The sequence below is a fragment of the Lipotes vexillifer genome, unplaced genomic scaffold (genome assembly GCF_000442215.2).
Source record: "Lipotes vexillifer unplaced genomic scaffold, Lipotes_vexillifer_v1.1 scaffold242, whole genome shotgun sequence".
Taxonomy (NCBI): Eukaryota; Metazoa; Chordata; class Mammalia; order Artiodactyla; family Lipotidae; genus Lipotes; species Lipotes vexillifer.
Window position 1 is genome coordinate 1,360,566 of NW_006771376.1, and position 17,787 is coordinate 1,378,352.

At 58.1% G+C, this 17,787-nt stretch overlaps 1 protein-coding gene across 2 annotated transcripts; it reads left to right on the forward strand.

Moving 5' to 3' along the window:
* Positions 1-382: 382 nt before the first annotated feature.
* CSK (C-terminal Src kinase) lies at positions 383-17,750 on the forward strand. Of its 2 annotated transcripts, XM_007446685.1 has the most exons (13): positions 383-752; positions 13,024-13,103; positions 13,457-13,570; positions 13,676-13,788; positions 14,138-14,357; positions 15,168-15,261; positions 15,456-15,521; positions 15,605-15,704; positions 15,794-15,884; positions 16,375-16,448; positions 16,532-16,727; positions 16,836-16,922; positions 17,169-17,750. In XM_007446685.1, exons 2-13 carry the CDS (start codon positions 13,089-13,091, stop codon positions 17,349-17,351), a joined length of 1,353 nt encoding a protein of 450 aa, XP_007446747.1. In that variant the 5' UTR covers positions 383-752; positions 13,024-13,088; the 3' UTR covers positions 17,352-17,750. The 2 variants fall into 2 exon arrangements, with proteins under 2 accessions (XP_007446747.1, XP_007446748.1); XM_007446686.1 differs by lacking the exons at positions 383-752; positions 13,024-13,103 and having other exon boundaries at positions 13,454-13,570; positions 17,169-17,456.
* The last annotated feature ends 37 nt before the right edge of the window (positions 17,751-17,787 follow it).

The following is a 17,787-nucleotide window of genomic DNA, read 5'->3' on the forward strand; positions in this document are numbered from 1 at the left end:
ACACCCCCCCCGCAGTGCCCCCGGCGCCCGGCAGGGGGCGCCGCCCCGCCGGCCCACGCCCCGCGGCGCGCCGGGCCGGCTCCCTCGCGCAGGCGCGCTGCCGCGGGCGGAGGATCCGGGCCGCGCTTCCTCTCGCCAGGCCTGCGAGCTTCCTCCCAGCGGAGACCAGGGCGAGCCGAGCTTGGCCGCCGCCACTGAGACCACCGTCGCCCTCTCGCTCTCGCCCCACCCCGCACCCTGCCCGGAGGTCTTGCCGGGGTGGGGTCCGAGCGGGGCGATCGCCCGGCCGCGCCGCCGTCGGGGCCATCCCCCGGCCAGCGGTCCCTCCCGCCCCAGCCAGCCTGTGGCCGCCGGAGCCTCCGGGACGTGGAACGCGGGGACCCCCTGCGGCCCCGATCCAGGGTCCGGGGCAGCCCCGGGCAGCCGGCGCGACGTCCCAAAATCGAACCTCTCTGGCGGCGTTCGGAAGCGGAACTCTACCGGGGCCGCGCCGGCTACATTGTTTCCTCCCCCCGACTCCCTCCCGCCCCCCTTCCCTCGCCTTTCTTCCCTCCCCGACCCGGGCCGCGAGGCCATCCCCCTGCCTCTGTCTGGCCGTCCCTCCTTCCCCTCCTTTCGCACCCAGACCTCTTTGTACCGTACCACCCGGGGACCCCTGCGCCCCTCCCCTCCCCCCTGGCCGCATGGACTGCCCCGCAGGCCGCTGATGCTGCCTGCAGCGAAGTGGCCCGGACCGCAGTGCCCCGAGAGAGGTGAGTGCCTGGCAGACCTGGAGGAGGTGGGCGTCCGGGTGCTTCCCGGCGGGAGGTGGGTGGAGGTCGCTCGTCCCGCTTCTGTTGCTTCTGTTGCTTCTGTTGCAGCTGCCGTGGCGTCCACACCCATCCCCCACCTCCCTTACCCGCTCCTTCCCGGGTTCGAAATCTCCCGGGAGTCACTGTCAGCCCAGCCCGACTGGGAGGGGAGCGCACGAGGGAGGTACTGCCTTTCGAGCCCCACAGACTTGTCTTAGGCCACCCCCTTGTCTGTCCTCCCCCTCTTGTGGGGGCTGGCTGGAGCCTGGAGGCAGGGGGTCGGCATGGGCCAGGGCCCAGGAGAATGGGCGGTTTGCCATTCCCGGCCCAGGGCCTCCCTGCAGGTTCCTTGGCCTGCCTGGTTCTGACCCCTCCCGCATTCCCCTGCGGAGGCCCTGCCGTCTCCAGGAAGCCCAGGGCCCAGCCACCTCCCTTGAGCCTGCCAGAGGTTGAGCCTGTCACCCTCGGCCTCCCAGAACACCAGGCCTAAGCCAAGGGACCTCTGACCCTAGGGTGGGGAAACTGGGCTGGACCTCTGTCCTGGTGGAGGTGACACTGGGCATTAGGACCATGCCCCACCTCCTGGCAGCCTTGTCAGCCCGTTCTCCCAGGCTGCTCAGGGCCTAGCCAGGTGTCAGGAAGGGGCGTGTCCAGCCACTAGATTCTTGGAGCTTAACTAGGGGTTTATCTTCCCTCCTGTTTTGTAGCCCAGGGGACTGAGGCTTTAAGGGGGAGTTGCTATCCCAGGCCTCTGGCAGAGTTAGGCTGTCTGTCCTTTCATTCCCCCCCGCCCCCCCCCCCACCGGCTCTGCAGAGCTGGACTGCTGTGGGTAGAGAGAAACCAGGCAGGTGCCTTTACCCACCAGGGACATAAGCCCCCAGCCTGGCCCACAGGTCCTCGTGGGGTGAGCACGTGCTCCCATACAGAGGGCTAGAGAGAAGCGAGAGAGCTTCCGGCCCCGGCTCTGCCTGGGTCTGGGCTCGGGCAGCATTGGCACTGCCCGTGGGATTTCCCCCTGGTGCCTGAGGCTGGGTCCCACTGAGGGATGCGGTGAGTGTGTGGGGCACCCACGGGGTGCAGCCCTGGTGCTGAACTGAAACAGCCTGGTGGTCATTCCTGACCCCTTCCTCCTATACACCTTTGGCTCAGCTGGTGAATGGGATCTGGATGGGGAAGGTGAGAGCCCTGTTTCCACAGGGAGCACCCTTCAGCCTTGGCATGGGAGCATTGTCAGAGTGGGGACACCCAGGGGGTCTCTTCCAAGCTCCCTACACCCTGGTGTTCCCAGTGTCTTTCTTGGTGGGGCCCCAGCAGGAACAGGGTGAAGGCAGCAGGAAGGAGATTGGGACTGTGGCAGGATCCTTTCGCTGCTGGAAGTGTGGGAGGTTCCCTGGAGGATACTTAGCCATGTCTGGGGCCCCTTGGGGCTGCTGGCAGTTTTGTCCCGCTCAGGCCTCTGCCCTTGATTTAGAGTTGTTTCCGGTTGCCCTGACATGCACAGTGGAGGGGACACAGATGTGTTGGGCCTGTGAGGCTCCCCTCACCCAGCCCTAACTTCCTTGCCAGCCTGAGGGCCTGGGGCTGAAGCCTGACATGGTTGGACGCCTGTGAGCTGTTGGGTGCAGGCCGGGGTCCCAAGACCCTTGTAGAAAGGGGTCTGGCTTCAGGCAAGCACGTGTGCAGGGCTTCACTTTTTATGTGGCGAGCTTGGTGGCTTCCTTCCTGCTCTTCTCTCTGCCGTGGGTCTGGGACAGAGAAGGACCAGAAGATGGTCCCCAGCACTGCTGCAGAGGGCACCAGGCCCCAAGGGGTTGAGCCATCACAGAGCAGACCAGAGTACAGGCAGAGACAGAGGCCCAGGGCTCACAGTGTGACGTGGCCGCCCCAACAAGCCTGATCTGGCAGGACGGCTTGGGTCCAGTTCTGAGCTTGTTCTTTGGGAGGTTTTGAATCTCATTGTCCCCAAAGGTGTTTGGTCTGGGAAAGAGAAGGTAGGGAAGCACCCTCATGTGTCTGAGGGGCTGTCCCAAATCAGAAAGGCCATCCCTTGATGTCCCAGACACCAGGACCAGAGCTGGGTGGCAGGTGGGTCCCCAGGAAGCAAATCTGAGCTCAGAAAACTACGAATGTAGGTAAATAGTATTAGGGTTCTTAATTTAGAAAGTAACAAAACAGCACTACAGAAAATTTAGAACACAGAAAATTCACCCACTGTTTCTTCACTGGCACAGTGACTGTTAGTATCTTGGAGCCTCCCAGCCAGTCTTTTCCTGATCTTTTTTGCCTTTGTCGCTGTTTTCATTTGGGTATGCATGCCATCACACCTTTTTTCATTTAATACCATATCTGGGCATTTTCTCATGTTGCTACACAATCTGTGCAACTTTGCTCCTAAAAAGCTACAAAATATTCCCGAAAGCTCTGCCACAGCAACCTTACCCCAACCCTCTTACCAAGCTTGTGCATTGTTGTTTCCCGTCTGTTGCTGTTGTAATTGTTGTTACTGCAGGCCCCCAAAGCAGCTGAGGGTATTGGAGAGAGTGGGCCGCTTGGCACCCAACCAGCGTGATTCCAGGCCCAGCTGCGCCATTTAGGCCAGGGAAGAGAGACCTTGGACAGGTCATCCTTTGAGCCAGAGTTCCTTTATATACACGACAGGGACGGTGATACCTACTTCAGAGGGGAGTGTGCGGACACGGAACCATCTAACCAAGGTACTAGAAGGTGCCTGGCACACCCCCTGGCATCCACTAGGCGCTCTGTGAGAAGGGGTAGGCTTTGCTGAAGGAGTGCCCACTGCAGGCTGCCTCAGCGTGTGCAGAAGACACCCGGGCCAGGGCTGGCTGATGGCTCACCTAGCCAAGGGTGGTCTCTGCCCAGGGAGCCCTTCAGAAACCCTGTGTTCAGAGACTGCTCTGGCCAGTATCCTGTCCCCCCTCTCTGCCTTACCCCGTCCCCATCACCATGTGGAAGGTGGGCTGCTGGTTGGTTTCTGGGCCCTGGCCCTACCCATTCTCCCTGTGTTCTTTCAGCATCAGAGCTGAATGGACGAGGCCTTTTCTCTGAGAGCCTGGCTGCCTCCTGTCCCCCAGCTTCAGCTACTTCCTAGGCCAGCCCCACATTTCCCCAGTGGAGATAGAGGCCTACTCTCCCTGGGAAAACTGAGTCTTAGCAAGGAACTCAGGCATCCGGAGCCCCAAGCCAGGGACAGCCATGCCAGCCTCATCCTCCCGCCCAGCGGCTGGGGAAGGGAAGAAAGTTGGGGTCAGGGGCAGAGATTCTAGAGCCTCCCAACTGGGAGTTGAAGGGGAACATACATGGTCCACAAATCGCTAGGGAAGTCTTGTGTGTTAGTGTCCTTCTCTTCAGCAGGTGCTCTCCAGGTCTAATCTGAGCATGTACTGCTGTGACATCGCTTACTACCTCTTGTTCCTCGTCTGTGGAGATCAGAGAACTGGGAGTGCCCTGCTAGGGTCAGCCCATGGACAGTAGGAGGAAAACAGTCTCAGCTTGGCACTCCCAGGGCCTAGGAGACCATAGCCCCAGCTGACCCTGGTATGGCTCAGGACTAAGCTAGGTAGAGCGTCCTCCCCAAGGTGGCCCATTCATTGCAGAGGGCTCCCAGGCACATGACCTTGGACTCCAGCCGCCAGACTGTTGCCTTTGGAGTGTCCCACTCGTCCCTGGTCTTGGCGCAGGGGAGGCAGGCATTACAACTGCCCTCCTGTCCCACAGCTCAGGCTGGGATGAGGTCACAGGGTGCGGTCCTCTCCAAGATGCTGGCCTGGCTGGGGTGAGCACTTTGGGAGTTTCTCAGTGCCCCACTTCCTTGGTTGGGGACAGGATGGGTGGAGGAGGCAGGCCACCCTCCACACCAGGCAGGGAGCACTGCCTCCCCTCCTCCTCTCCTCTGGGTCCCTTCATCCAAGGGCTGGAAATAGAATCCGCTAAGTAATGATTAAAGTCAAATTCAGACCTAAAAATAAAGAGCTGGTGAGGAAGAGCTAGTGTGCTCCCTGCGTGGCTGAGAGGAGAAGCAAGCAGGGCGAGGCTCGCTTCGGGGGGCCAAGCCCTGCTACCCGGGAGAGGCCAGAGCCTGCTGGGGGACCAGGAGTACTCCACTAACTGGGGGGCGTCTCTTGTATCAGGCATGATAGAGCCCGTACCAATCAGGGTCAGACTGGCAGGACCAGGGAGAGAATCCCATTTTTCCCGTGGGGAAACTGAGGGACAAGTGGTTTGTCCAGCGACTGTCCAAAGAGCTCCCCTTGGCAGGCCCCCAGGGACCTGAGGGCCCCATGCAGCCCAGCTCACCCTTCTGCCAGCTCAGTTTCTCTTCCTGGTTTTGAGGTACTGTGATGAGGGTAGCTTCTCATCACACACCAGCTCTGTACGCCTCAGTGGGGCTGGGCCTCCAACCGCAGCTTCCCTCCGCCTCCCCCTCCCCTTCCGTGGTCTAGGCCCCTAGAAGCAGGAGAGGCTGCCTGGTGCCCCCCTCCTCCCCGCGGGTCCTCCTCTCTGCACAGTTGGAAGCCTTGTGGGTGTGTGAAAACCTGGGTGTCATCTGACGCCTGCACACCCAGGCTGCTGCTTCTCAGCCCTGCCCAGCCCAGCCGCTGCTCCCCAACCGGCTGGACGTCTGTGGCCCATGCTGTCAGGGAGACTGGAGGGGAGAGGAGAGAAGGAACCCTGAGGCCCCCCTGCCGACCAATAGAAGAGGCCAGAGTCAGAGAGGAGTCAGTCAGTAGGGAGAGGCCTGTGGTTCCAACTTCCTGGCAGGGCTCGGGGGAGCTCAGAAGCTGGGGATCTGCGTAGGCTGGAGCAGCCAGGAGGGCTTCCTGGAGAGGAAGGGCCATGAAAATCAAGAAGCGTTTGAGAAAGAGACAGGGTAGGGGCAGAGGTCCTTGCTTAGAGCTCCTCCACTCTCTAGGGCTGCTGGCTTCTCTAGTTGCTGTGTGAGGCACGGTATGGCACATACTCTGTGCGAGGCACGGTATGGCACAGATGTAACCCATCCTTCCCAGAGCAGGAGGGCCGATCTCTGGGTGGGCCACCCCTCAGCTGCCCACTCGCACCTCTCTGTCCAGGGTGTCATCTGTCCTGCCCAAGGAAAGGGTGGAGGGATTTTCTCCCAACCAAGTTCAGACAGATCTGAGCTGAAATCTTTGCTCTACCCCTTGGAAGCTGGGTGATCCTCCTCTGTCAAACAGATCAGCAGTAAAACCTCATGGGGTTTTTTGGAGGATTAAGTAACTAAGGCAGGATTGGGTCAGTAGGCTCTCACTCTTCGTGCTTTCATTTTTACAGTCCATCCTGTGAGGCGAGGGTGTTGGTAACCCTTCTCCCTACACTGGATAGCAAGACTGTACGTCCTTTGAGTTGGACCCCCTCAGCTTTACCTTCTGAGCCATGTGTTCTCGGGGTCCCAGTTCTGAGATGGGGAGGCCAGGAATCTGGGGGCCAGCTCACCGGCCTCTGGGCCACAATCTCCCCACCTGTAACGTGACTAGGGGACTTTGGGGTGAGGGACAAGGACACTCTGGTTTTTAAGGGTTCATTGGAGGTCAGTGCTGAGAGGCTGTATGTAAATGTAGGCACATGAAGATGCAAAGACCACAGCCTGTGCTGAGGTGGGTGGCGGAACAGAGGCCTGGAGTCCCCACTGCCCAGTGCATGTAGGTAATTAGGCTCCTGAGCGGTAATTAGAAACCTTTCTGGGCCAGGAGTGTCAGCCTCAGGCTGCAGCGGCGCCTGGGGAAGGCGGCTCCCCTTATTAGCCTCCTCTAGCTCCAGCCCCCACTGAGCCATTGGGGGGCAGGAAAAGAGCCAGTGAGTTGCTGTAATTTGGTTTTTAACACTTTGCAGCCATTAAACTCACCCCTCCCCTTAGGGCAAGGGTGCTGGATGCTGAGGGAACCCTGGGGGTGAGGGTGGGGCAGCTCACACTGGAGACAAAGTGGGACCGTCCATCCTTCCAGCCCTCTCCTGACCCCCGGGGAGGTTCAGGCCTCTCCAAGGGTCTTGTGCCCAATTCTGCAGCTGCCCAGCTAAGGGCTCTGGGACCACCCATCTGGCTCAGTGGGAACCAGCCTCCAGCCCCATGGCCTGGTGTGTGGCCAGGGGCATCACAGTGCCGTCAGCCTGGGTGCCCTGTGCTTCTAGAACCAGAGGTGGGGCTGATTTTACTGCTGCCAAACCAGCCCAGCTGCTGTTGGTGCCCCGCCCTCCTCAGGTGTCTTTCGGAGGGGCGTGCCCAATCAGAAACGCAGAGCTGTGTGCCAGACTGCCTGGGTTCAGAGCCTCTGTTGACCCTCACCCCCCTCACCCTGAGCCTCCTGCAGCCTTACTTAACTCTCTCTTTTACACTGTTTGAAATCCTAATCCTGGCCGGATCTAGCACAGTCGCTTCTACCTGAGATCCTCCCCTCCCCTCCCCCTCTTCCTGGAAGCCTTCCCCAGTGGCCTTTGTCTCTCTCCTCTGCTGAGGCACCAAGCACACCTGGCCGTGATTGATCAGCTGGTAGGCAGGAGGGCTGGAGCAGGGCTGGGCACAGAGGAGAGATGCTGAGTAGCATTCTTGGGGTCCCAAGGGCAGGACCTCCTGGGCCCTTCCCCGCTCCTGTCCATCCTGGCCACCACACGTGGAGCTGGGCTCACAGGGAGCCTCTTGAAACAGTGGCTCAAAGAATAAGAGGGCAAGGTGGACCTGCTTGTTGCCTCTGGGGGCTGCCCTGCCCCACAGAGGCTCGAGCTGGGTCCTGTGGCAGGACCAGAGTCTCTGGGGGCCATGGCCCCCAGACTTCCCCCAGGTCTCTTGTGCACTTCCCTTTTCAGTGGCTATTTTTAGCTGGGTGTAAACAGTTACTGAAGGCTCCCACGCCCCATTAGGCAGTGGAGTTTTGGTGAGGGGGGCAGGGCAGGAGCCCCTTAACCTACCCTGGCCCTCAGCACGTGCTAGGCTGTGAGGGTCTACAGCTTCCCCAAGGCAGGGAAAGGGCAGTTGCTGGGCTTCCCCCCTGCCTGCCAGCCTGGGCTCCCAAGAAAGGCCTGCCTGAGGCTGTGGCCACTGACCTCAGCGCTTGGGCACAATGCCCAGCCTGTTCCCGGGACCCCAGCACAAGAACTCCTGGGAGCAGGGTTTGGGGCAGGAAGTCGGAGTGAAAGCCCCCTGTCCCCCAGCCCTGTGGGGGGGGGGCAGCTGCTGTCCCATTGGGGTTAGGTATAGTCCTGTCGGTTATGGGACCGCAGTGTGGTGCAGCCAGCCTAGCTTCCCCCTGCTGTTTGGGTTCATTTATTCATTCAGCACTCACGTGCTGAGCAGCCGCCCTGGGCCCGGCTCTCCTCCTGCAGGGGCTCCCAGGCCAGGGTCATTGAGCTTCTCGCTGGAGCATGGGGCATGAGAGGCTCTGGAGGCCCGGAGCAGCCACCACAGCTGGGGAGCCACGGAAGGCTCCTGGCACAAGTGGTTTTCAAAAAGTTATTGATTTTCTTACTAGTCTTATTTTTAGGGGGAAGGTAATAGATGCATGTGGTTAAAAAAACAAAAGTTAAAAGAACAAAATAGCAAATATACAACGAACAGTAAGTTTCCCTTGAACTTGATACTCACTACTTCCCATTCCCAGAGACAACCTCAGTTATCAGTTTCTTCTGAGACCCTCAGAGATAATCCGTGCATATCTAAGGTTAGGGGTGAATGGTATGTCCTTTTAAGAAAAAATAATTTGTAATATACCATGGGTGATGTCCTACACCCTGCTTTTTTTTTCAGCCTTTGAGTATTTCAGACCTACCAAAAAGCTGAAATAATGGTATAATGAATACCCGAGTATACTTTACCCAGATTCACCAGTTCTTAACATTTTGCCACGTTTGCTTTATCTCTTCTTTTATATACATGGACATATGTGTATACATATTTTTTTTTTTGCTGATTTATTTGAGTGTTAGTTGCAGGCATCGTACCTTTCTCTCCTAAGTACTTTATCGTGTATCTCTTACATAATCACAGTACCACGATCACACCTAAGAAAATTAACACTAATTCCATAACATTATCTAACATTCTCATTTTCCCAGTTGTCCCCAAATGATCTTTATAGCTATTTTTTCCCTCTGCTCCAGAATCTGATTCAGAATCACTCATTGAATCTTGCTATCATGTGTCTTTTCTTTTTTTCTTTTCCAGCTTTGTTGAGATATAATTGTGATTTAATGTTGTGTAAGTTTAAGGTATACAGTGTGATGATTTGATATATGTGCATATTGTGAAGCGATTACCACAATAAGGTTACTTAACACATCATTCACCTCACGTAATTACCATTTTGTTGTTGTGTCATGTTTCTTTTGTGTCTTGTTTAATCCAGAACATTCCCCAGCCTTTCTTTGTTTGTTTTGTCTTTTATGACATTGACTCTAAGAGTCCACGCCAGTTATTTGGTCTCTGTCTGCCTACCTCTTCCTGATTGGAGTCAGGTTAAGCAGCTCTGCGGGCCCATCGCACAGAGGATGCTGTGCCCTCCTTAGTGCAGGAGGCACTCAGTGTGCTCCTCTCATTATTGGTGATGCTTAATTTGATCACTCGGTTAACGAGGTATCTGCCACATCTCCCTGTGGTGGAAGTGCTTTTTCCTCTCTCTGATTAATCTGGAGGGTGGTACTTAGGTGCCATGTCACCGTCCTATTCCCCCAGCAACGTTTCCTTCGTGACTTGAGCTGGCTTTTTGCCATTTCTACTTACTCTATCATGGGGAGGTTTCTGTATCAGCACCTAGAGATCCATCCTGGCCCCATAACAGCTGGAGTTGTGTTGTTGCCTTTTCAGGCTATCTGGTCATATATTTACTTGGTTCTTTATTAACGGACATAAAGGTTGTCTCCCAATCTCTTGCTACAACAAACAGTACTGCAGGGACTGTTCTACTACATTTTCTCAGGCACACGTGCAACCCCTGAAGGTTGAGTGGAAGTTCCTTGGGTAGAGAAGGGGGAAGGAGTGGAGAGGGAATGCCAAGGCGGGAAGGTGGGTGGGGTACCAGGGTCCTAGGAGCAGCAGGTGAGAAAGGGATCTGGTTCAGGTGCTGGAGAGCCAGTGAGTCCCAGAAGGGTCAAGGGACTTTCCCAAGGTCACACAACAAGTTGGTGGCAGAGCCAGGAACAGGGCTCAGAGCCCTTGACTCCCTGAACAATGTTCCTTCACTTCTTCCACAAAGTGGCCTAAAACAAGGTTCACATAACCCTGGAAGGGCCCCTGTGTGCCTGATCAAGGCCTGACTAGAGGCCTAGGTTTGCAGGAGCCCCTCCCAGCCACTCTGACTCTTGGCCTCTGATCTGGAGGGGGATAACCCGGCTGGACCCTCAGAGCCCTAAGGACGGGACCTTCCTGGCCTCATGACTTCGCCAGGGAGGAGCCGTCAGAGAGGGTCTGCAGCTCCTGCTGGCAGGATTTCTGTGGGAAGAAAGCAGGCTTCAGAACAGCTCTGGGAGCTGTAGGGTTGTCACCAGCCCATTGTACAGATGGGGAAACTGAGTCCTGAAGTCATAGCCAGTAGAGCAAAGGGGAGAGGCTAGCTCCTCTCTCTCTTTTCCATATCTGTCAAAACCCAGACCCTCAAGGAAGGCCACCCTGACCCTCCTGGCCTTGCCCCTTCCTATGAGCACCGCTTGATTCTCCCTCTTCCCTTGCACTCTCTTTTCGAGGCCAGTGTGGTCCCAGCCTGCTGGCAGCCCCCGCATGGTGTGTGCACATAAGGCAGGAGGCACCAGGGGTGGGGGTCGAACTGGCCTGCTGGCTCAGGCATATGACACCTGCGTGGGGCAGGATGCTCACTGGAGGTGTAGCCTCGGGTAAGGCCACTTGCCTCTCAGCCTGGCTCATCTGTAAAATGGGGATAATAATAGCCTCTCCCTCTCAGTTGTTAGAGGATTTGATGAGCCATAACGTGCCAGGGACAGGGCGCAGCACAGAATAAGTGCTCAGCAAACAGGACCTATTATTATTTTTGTTATTATCATCTAGTCAGTGGGGAGGCGGCAGCAGCAGCTGCAGGCCTGCAGGGGAGGGAGTGTTTGCAAACTGACAGCTGGGAGGGTGACTAATGGTGCCTCAGCCTCCTCGCCCTCTCTCCCTCGGTGGTGGTGAATCTTGGGAGGGAGAGGGAGGCATGGGGATGTGGAGAGCTGGCAGAACCCCTATTCAGAAGGTCTTGAAGGTTGGGGACCCAGCCAGCCACAGAGGGACCACAGTTCAAGTTGCGGACCATCGCCCCTAACTAGCTGTGCGACGTAGGGCAAGTTGTTCAAACCTCATGAGCCTCAGTTTCCATTTCTATAAAATGGGGGCAAGAGGAGCTCACGGCTCCCACATGTGGTTCTTGGGAGCCTGGAGGTGCTTCCTATACTCATGGTGGCTCAGTCGTGTCAATGTATGTGTGTTTAGGGGAGTCCAGGCTCATCCTTCTTGTGCCCCAGGCTCCCTGCCCAGATGGCAGAGGTTGACGGGCTGGCCTTGGGACAGGAAGCACTATGTATTCTGGGAGGAAGGGAAGCCTGGAAGTGGGGCCTGGACGCGGTGGTGCTTCTCCCCAGCTCTGTTCTCCCCGGCTCCTTCCGGTCTCCAAGACCACACACTCCCCTGCTGAGGCCCACAGACCCCACGGCCCTCAGAAGCAAACCCTGTTTCCTCACATCAGCGTTTGAAGCCCCCGCATCCCTGCAAGTTTTGTGCCAGGCAGACCCAGTACACACGGTCCCCTGCCACAGACTGACGGGGTGCTCAGACCGTCAGGGTCTGTTTCCCGCCCTCCTCACCATGGGCTTCCAGCCTGCCTTTTTTTAGCCCTCCAGCATTCAGGGCTCAGCTCCAGCGCTCCCTCCTCCAGGAAGCCCACCTAAGCTCTGCAGTCCTCACTCACCGCACACCCCTAGGCACTTGCACTCAAATGTCTTCTTCCACCGCCTGGCCTGGGGTAGGTGGTAAAGTTTGTGAGTGTCAACCAGGCCCCAGGCCTTGTGTGTCCTGCAAATGAGCCTGGGAACAAGACACGTGGAGGAGTTTTTCTTCTAACATACTGTGAGCACGGAGTAGTCACTGGCCCTGTGTAAGCCTCAGTTTCCTCATCTGTCAGAAGAGAACAGTAGCCCCATCCCTCTGCCTCCTGGGACAGGTACTCGGGGGCTCTGGGCTGTGTTTGGGAAGATGCTGGTCATAGAGGGAGTGCTGAGCTGGGCCCACAAAGAGTATGTGTGCAAGACGGGGTTGACTTGCTGCCCTTGGGGCGTGGGGTTGGCTGAGGTAACTTTCTCGGGGTAGTCAATTTTATTGAAGTAAACACATACACCAGAACATATACCAGCCACAAGGGTACAGCTCAGTGAAGCGCTACAGAGTTGAACTTGCCCCCTTCCAGTCACTGCCTCTTCCAAGGGGAGTCGCCATCCTGCACTGGAAAATCCCCTGACTGTGGAGTTTATACAAATGGAATCACATGGCATGTGTGCTTTCTGTCTGGCGTCTTGGTTAGCATGTTTAGATGCATCAGTGTTGTTTATTCATGTTTACTGCTGTCCGGTACTCTGTGAATGTACACAGTTTATCCATCTCACTCCTCATGGGCGTCTGGGCAGTTCCCAGTGTGAGGTTTGTTACAGACCGTGCTACTGTGTGTGCTCCTGTGCCTGTGTCAGCAGTGCCTGCCCTGTTTTCTCTTGGGTATGTGCTGGGAAGTGGGGTTGCCAGGCCATGGGGTTGGCATACATTTGGCTTCAGATATACTGCCTGGGCGAGTTTTTACAGGTGACAGAACTAAGAGGCCCACAGAGGACAAGGGACTTTCCCAAGGTCCCAGGCACCTTCCCCAGGTTCACAGTTGCCCTGTGGTCCCCCACAGACCACTTAGCTGATATCCAGCCATGGGGCTGGTAGGGCAGGCACTACTCGCCCCCTACGCTTTGTAGCCTCTGTTGGTCATTCCAAGGGCTGTAAGGCCACAATGGGCTCAGGCTTGACGGCCCTCTGTCCTTGGGGGTCCTCAGCCCTCATCCCCTGCCTCCTCCCCTGCCCTGTGCCCTCAGCCTGCTGAGACTGGAAAGGACAGCCCTTGCCCCAGGTCCCAGCTCTTGAAGCCTCTGGCATCTGTTCGCATTGCTATGGGGAAGGAGTAGGGTCTCAGCGACGGAGGGAACCATCTCCTCTCACAGCCTTCCCTCAATCTTCCCCTCTCCCTGCAGCTCTCATGTTACCAAGTGACAGGTTGGCCTTCCTGTGACACGGGGACACCAGATCTTCTGAGAAGATGTCGGCAATTCAGGTACTGCAGGGGCAGGGGTCTAGGGCAGTGGAGTATCCCCACCACCACCACGGGGGTGCTGAGAAGAGAGAGAATGAGGATTCAGGTCGATTCATTCCCCTTTTCCCCAGTCCTGGCTTTCAACAAAATGGAATTCCAGGGCCCACTGTCAGATGCGGGGCCCTCAAGATGGGAGCACAGGTCTGGGGGCAGTGGGGAAGTCTCAGCTAGAAGATTCCCAGAGCTCTCCGGGGGAAGGGCACCTCACCCAGACTCAGGGAGGCCAGCCAAGACGCTGTGACCTTGAGGGCTTGCAGGCAGGTGGGTGGGGGCTGCCCCAGGCTGCACCCGCCCACGTGTCGCCTGCCCTGCAGGCTGCCTGGCCATCCGGTACAGAATGTATTGCCAAGTACAACTTTCACGGCACTGCTGAGCAGGACCTTCCCTTCTGCAAAGGAGACGTGCTCACCATTGTGGCTGTCACCAAGGTAACCAGGGACTTCACACCCCTACCCCCTTCCTACCTCTGGGTTTTGTCTCACCTGCATGGGAGGGTGAGCCCTGAGAGCGTGTCTGGGCTCCCCTCTCCCCAGGACCCCAACTGGTACAAAGCCAAGAACAAGGTGGGCCGTGAGGGCATCATCCCAGCCAACTACGTCCAGAAGCGGGAGGGCGTGAAGGCAGGCACCAAGCTCAGCCTCATGCCGTGAGTACCTCTGAGGAGCGGTTGGGATTTCCCAGTCTGGGAGGAAGGAGGACGGGGAGCCCTGTTACCCCTAGAAGAGAGTCAGGAGAGCAGGGAGGCGAGAGTGAGGGGCTGGGTTGTCCATGAGGGCCTCTTGAGATGAGGGCAAGGGCATGGGTGCCGGACCTCAAAGGGGAGGACAGAGCTAGGAGGGCTGAAGAAAGAAGGGCAGGAGGCAGAGGATGAGGGCCTCCAGAGCCTGTCTGAGCCCTGAACTGTGGAGAGGTGCCAGCCAGAGGGAGGGCCTTTGGGAAATGGAGCCTGGCAGTGCCCTTGGGCCACCATGACCCCAGGCCTGGCCTCCCCGCAGCTGGTTCCATGGCAAGATCACGCGGGAGCAGGCAGAGCGGCTCCTGTGCCCACCAGAGACAGGCCTGTTCCTGGTGCGGGAGAGCACCAACTACCCCGGGGACTACACTCTGTGCGTGAGCTGCGACGGCAAGGTGGAGCACTACCGCATCATATACCACGCCAGCAAGCTCAGCATCGACGAGGAGGTGTACTTCGAGAACCTCATGCAGCTGGTGGAGGTGAGCGGAGCGTGCCGGCCCTGATTCCGGCTACAGTCCCACCACTCTAGCTGGGTGACCTTGGGCATGTCCTGCAGCCTCTGCAAGCCCACGTTTCCTCACGCCTCGACAGAGCCCGTGCTGTGTGCCAGCGTTGAACTCTGACCCTACAGTGCCTGCACAGGGAGGTGGTACCCCAGTTCATAGGCCAGGAAACAGAGGTTCAGAGCAGTTAAGGGACCTGCCTCTGGTCACACAGCTGTGACTTGGAGGTGCCAGGACTAGAATCTGAGTATTCTGATCCCAGAACTAGCTTCCTTCCAGCCACTCATAGAGCTGTATGCCCAGCTGTGTGTACGTAAACATGTCCTCATGAGCTTTACCTTGATGGCCCACATGTCCCTGCAGCGCCCAAGGCCATCTCTACCCCAGGCAGCCTCCATATGCCTCCTGTACTCACTCTCAGCACCTTCCCGCTGTTGGCCTGGCTTGGCCTATGACAGGGGAGGGTCCTGTGCACACCTGGCTAGAGGCTGGTATTAGACTGAGCCAGGGCTTGTCCTCTGCTTTGGGATGCTGGTGAGGCCCAGAGTGATCACAACAACCCGGTATCCGTCCAGCACCTGGGTGTGGGGTGGCATGGGAGAGGGACCATGTGTCTGGGGCCTCCCTAACCCCTGCTAGAAACGGAGAGCCCTCCTGACCTAAAGCAACTCTGGGCTGGGTGGGACCGGCCTCTGCTGCCATCTGGTGGTCAGACCAGGGCAGTGCACGGGAGCCGCGGGTGGTGCACAGGGGGCTGGCCCTGATCGCCTGCCCTGCCCTCTACAGCACTACACCTCAGACGCAGATGGACTCTGTACTCGCCTCATCAAGCCAAAGGTCATGGAGGGCACCGTGGCGGCCCAGGATGAGTTCTTCCGCAGTGAGTGCCACCCCCCCACGCCCACTCCTCACTTGCCTACCCGCCTCCTCCCACCCGGGCTTCCTGGCACTACCCCCTCCTGGAGGCTCTGGAGACGTCCAGGGAACCCCACATAAGTCACAGTCCAGTCTGCCTCTGCTGTGACCCCCGCTCTGGCTTCAGCACCCCTCACTCACCACCCACTCCCCCCGCAGGCGGCTGGGCGTTGAACATGAAGGACCTGAAGCTGCTGCAGACCATTGGGAAGGGGGAGTTTGGAGGTGAGCCAGAGAGGGTGGGAGCCCTAGGAGAGGCTGCTGACTGGGGGGAGTCCAGGAAACGACCCGCAACTCTCTTGCCCCAGACGTGATGCTAGGCGACTACCGAGGGAACAAAGTCGCCGTCAAGTGCATTAAGAACGACGCCACTGCCCAGGCCTTCCTGGCTGAAGCCTCGGTCATGACGTGAGTTGGGGCAGGGGGTGGGGAGGTCACCCGGGGCCAAGAGGTGATGGGGAGGCTTGGCAGGCTCTGACCACCCCGTCCTGCCCCAGGCAACTTCGGCATAGCAACCTGGTACAGCTTCTGGGCGTGATCGTAGAGGAGAAAGGTGGGCTCTACATCGTCACCGAGTACATGGCCAAGGTGTGTGCCTGCCCCGCGATCCAACTGCCAGCCTGGAGCTGAACACTGGGGCTCGAGCCTTCCAGCTGCCCCAAGCCCCCCACCATACCCTTGGGCCCCTGCTCCCTCAGTCCCTTCTCTCCAACTGGTCTTTGAAGTCACCAGGGCTTGGCTTTTGTCTTGGTTCATCATTTATTCACTACGACCTTGGAAAAGTTGTGTCACCCCTCCAAACCTCAGGTCCTCATCTGTGAATGGAGATAGTAACAAAGTTTACCTCAGAGATTTATGAAGATTAAGAGATAATGCATGATAATTGCTGAGCACAGCGTCCAGCGTCCAGGCTCTGATATTCCTTCAGTAGTGACGTCCTGACCTCTGCCCTGCCCCACCCCTCTCCCGACACCTCCCTTGAGTGTCGCCATTTGCCCAGCCCCAGGCCCACTGTTCCCAGGGTCTAGAGGGCAAGTCTGACCTATAGGGCCTGTTGGTCTGTCTGTCCTGCCCCCAGGGGAGTCTGGTGGACTACTTGCGGTCTCGGGGTCGGTCGGTGCTGGGCGGAGACTGTCTCCTCAAGTTCTCACTGTGAGTGAAGCAATGCCTGATTGGGGGGAGGGCGCTGCTATGGGATCCCTGTCTGAGGGGACATGTGGCTGGCTCGCCCCCAGAGATGTCTGCGAGGCCATGGAATACCTGGAGGGCAACAACTTCGTGCACCGGGACCTGGCAGCCCGCAACGTGCTGGTGTCCGAGGACAACGTGGCCAAGGTCAGCGACTTCGGCCTCACCAAGGAGGCTTCCAGCACCCAGGACACGGGCAAGCTGCCAGTCAAGTGGACAGCCCCTGAGGCCCTGAGAGAGAAGGTAGGCGCGCCTCTCCTCAGGGCCTAAGCAGTGGTGGATGGGGTTCCCGGGTCACCCACACCCCCAAGTTCCCAGGACCTGACACTGCCTCTCCCATGTACGTGGCAGAAATTCTCCACCAAGTCTGACGTGTGGAGTTTCGGGATCCTCCTCTGGGAAATCTACTCTTTCGGGCGAGTGCCTTATCCGAGAATTGTGAGTGTGGGCGCTGGGGCTGGGTGGGGCTTGGAGCAAGGGAGGGGGGGACGGGGAGGGGGAGGGGCTGGGCCCCGCCTTCCCAGCCTGAGGCCTAGAAGCTGCAGACCTGCCCTCGGGACCTTCCAGACCGCTCCCCGGGCCCGGGCTGAGGTGGAACTAGGGGCGTTCTTGGAGAGCAACACTGAGTGGGGGTCCCCTCGGGGTCAGGCCTTACACCGATGCGTACCACCCACCTGCCCGCAGCCCCTGAAGGACGTTGTCCCGCGGGTGGAGAAGGGCTACAAGATGGACGCCCCCGATGGCTGCCCACCTGCAGTCTACGAGGTCATGAAGAACTGCTGGCACCTGGACGCCGCCACGCGGCCCTCCTTCCTGCAGCTCCGTGAGCAGCTGGAGCACATCAAAACCCACGAGCTGCACCTGTGACTGCCTGCCTCCGCCCAGGTCGGGGGCCTGTGGGGACTGAACCCGGAGAGATTGCGGACCTGGTGCCCCACTCGCTGGGCCCAAACCCGAACTGAGCCCAGCAGGACCATGGGCCTCTTTTCTCTGTCGCAGCCTGCGCCCCTTCTGGCCCCCGGAGACCCCGCCTAGGCCTGGCACCTTCTCTCATGGACCCACCTGTGGGGCTTTGGGAATCCCGCCGAAGGGCCAAGAAGGGAGGAGGCTGAGGAGCCCTACTGGAGTCAGGCTCCCCCTGGCCTCCCGTATCTCGCCTTCTTAGAGTTTTATCCCTTTCCTTTTTTGAGATTTTTTTCCGTGTGTTTATTTTTTATTATTTTTCAAGACAAGGAGAAAGAAAGTACCCAGCAAATGGGCATTTTACAAGAAGTACGAATCTTATTTTTCCTGTCCTGCCCAC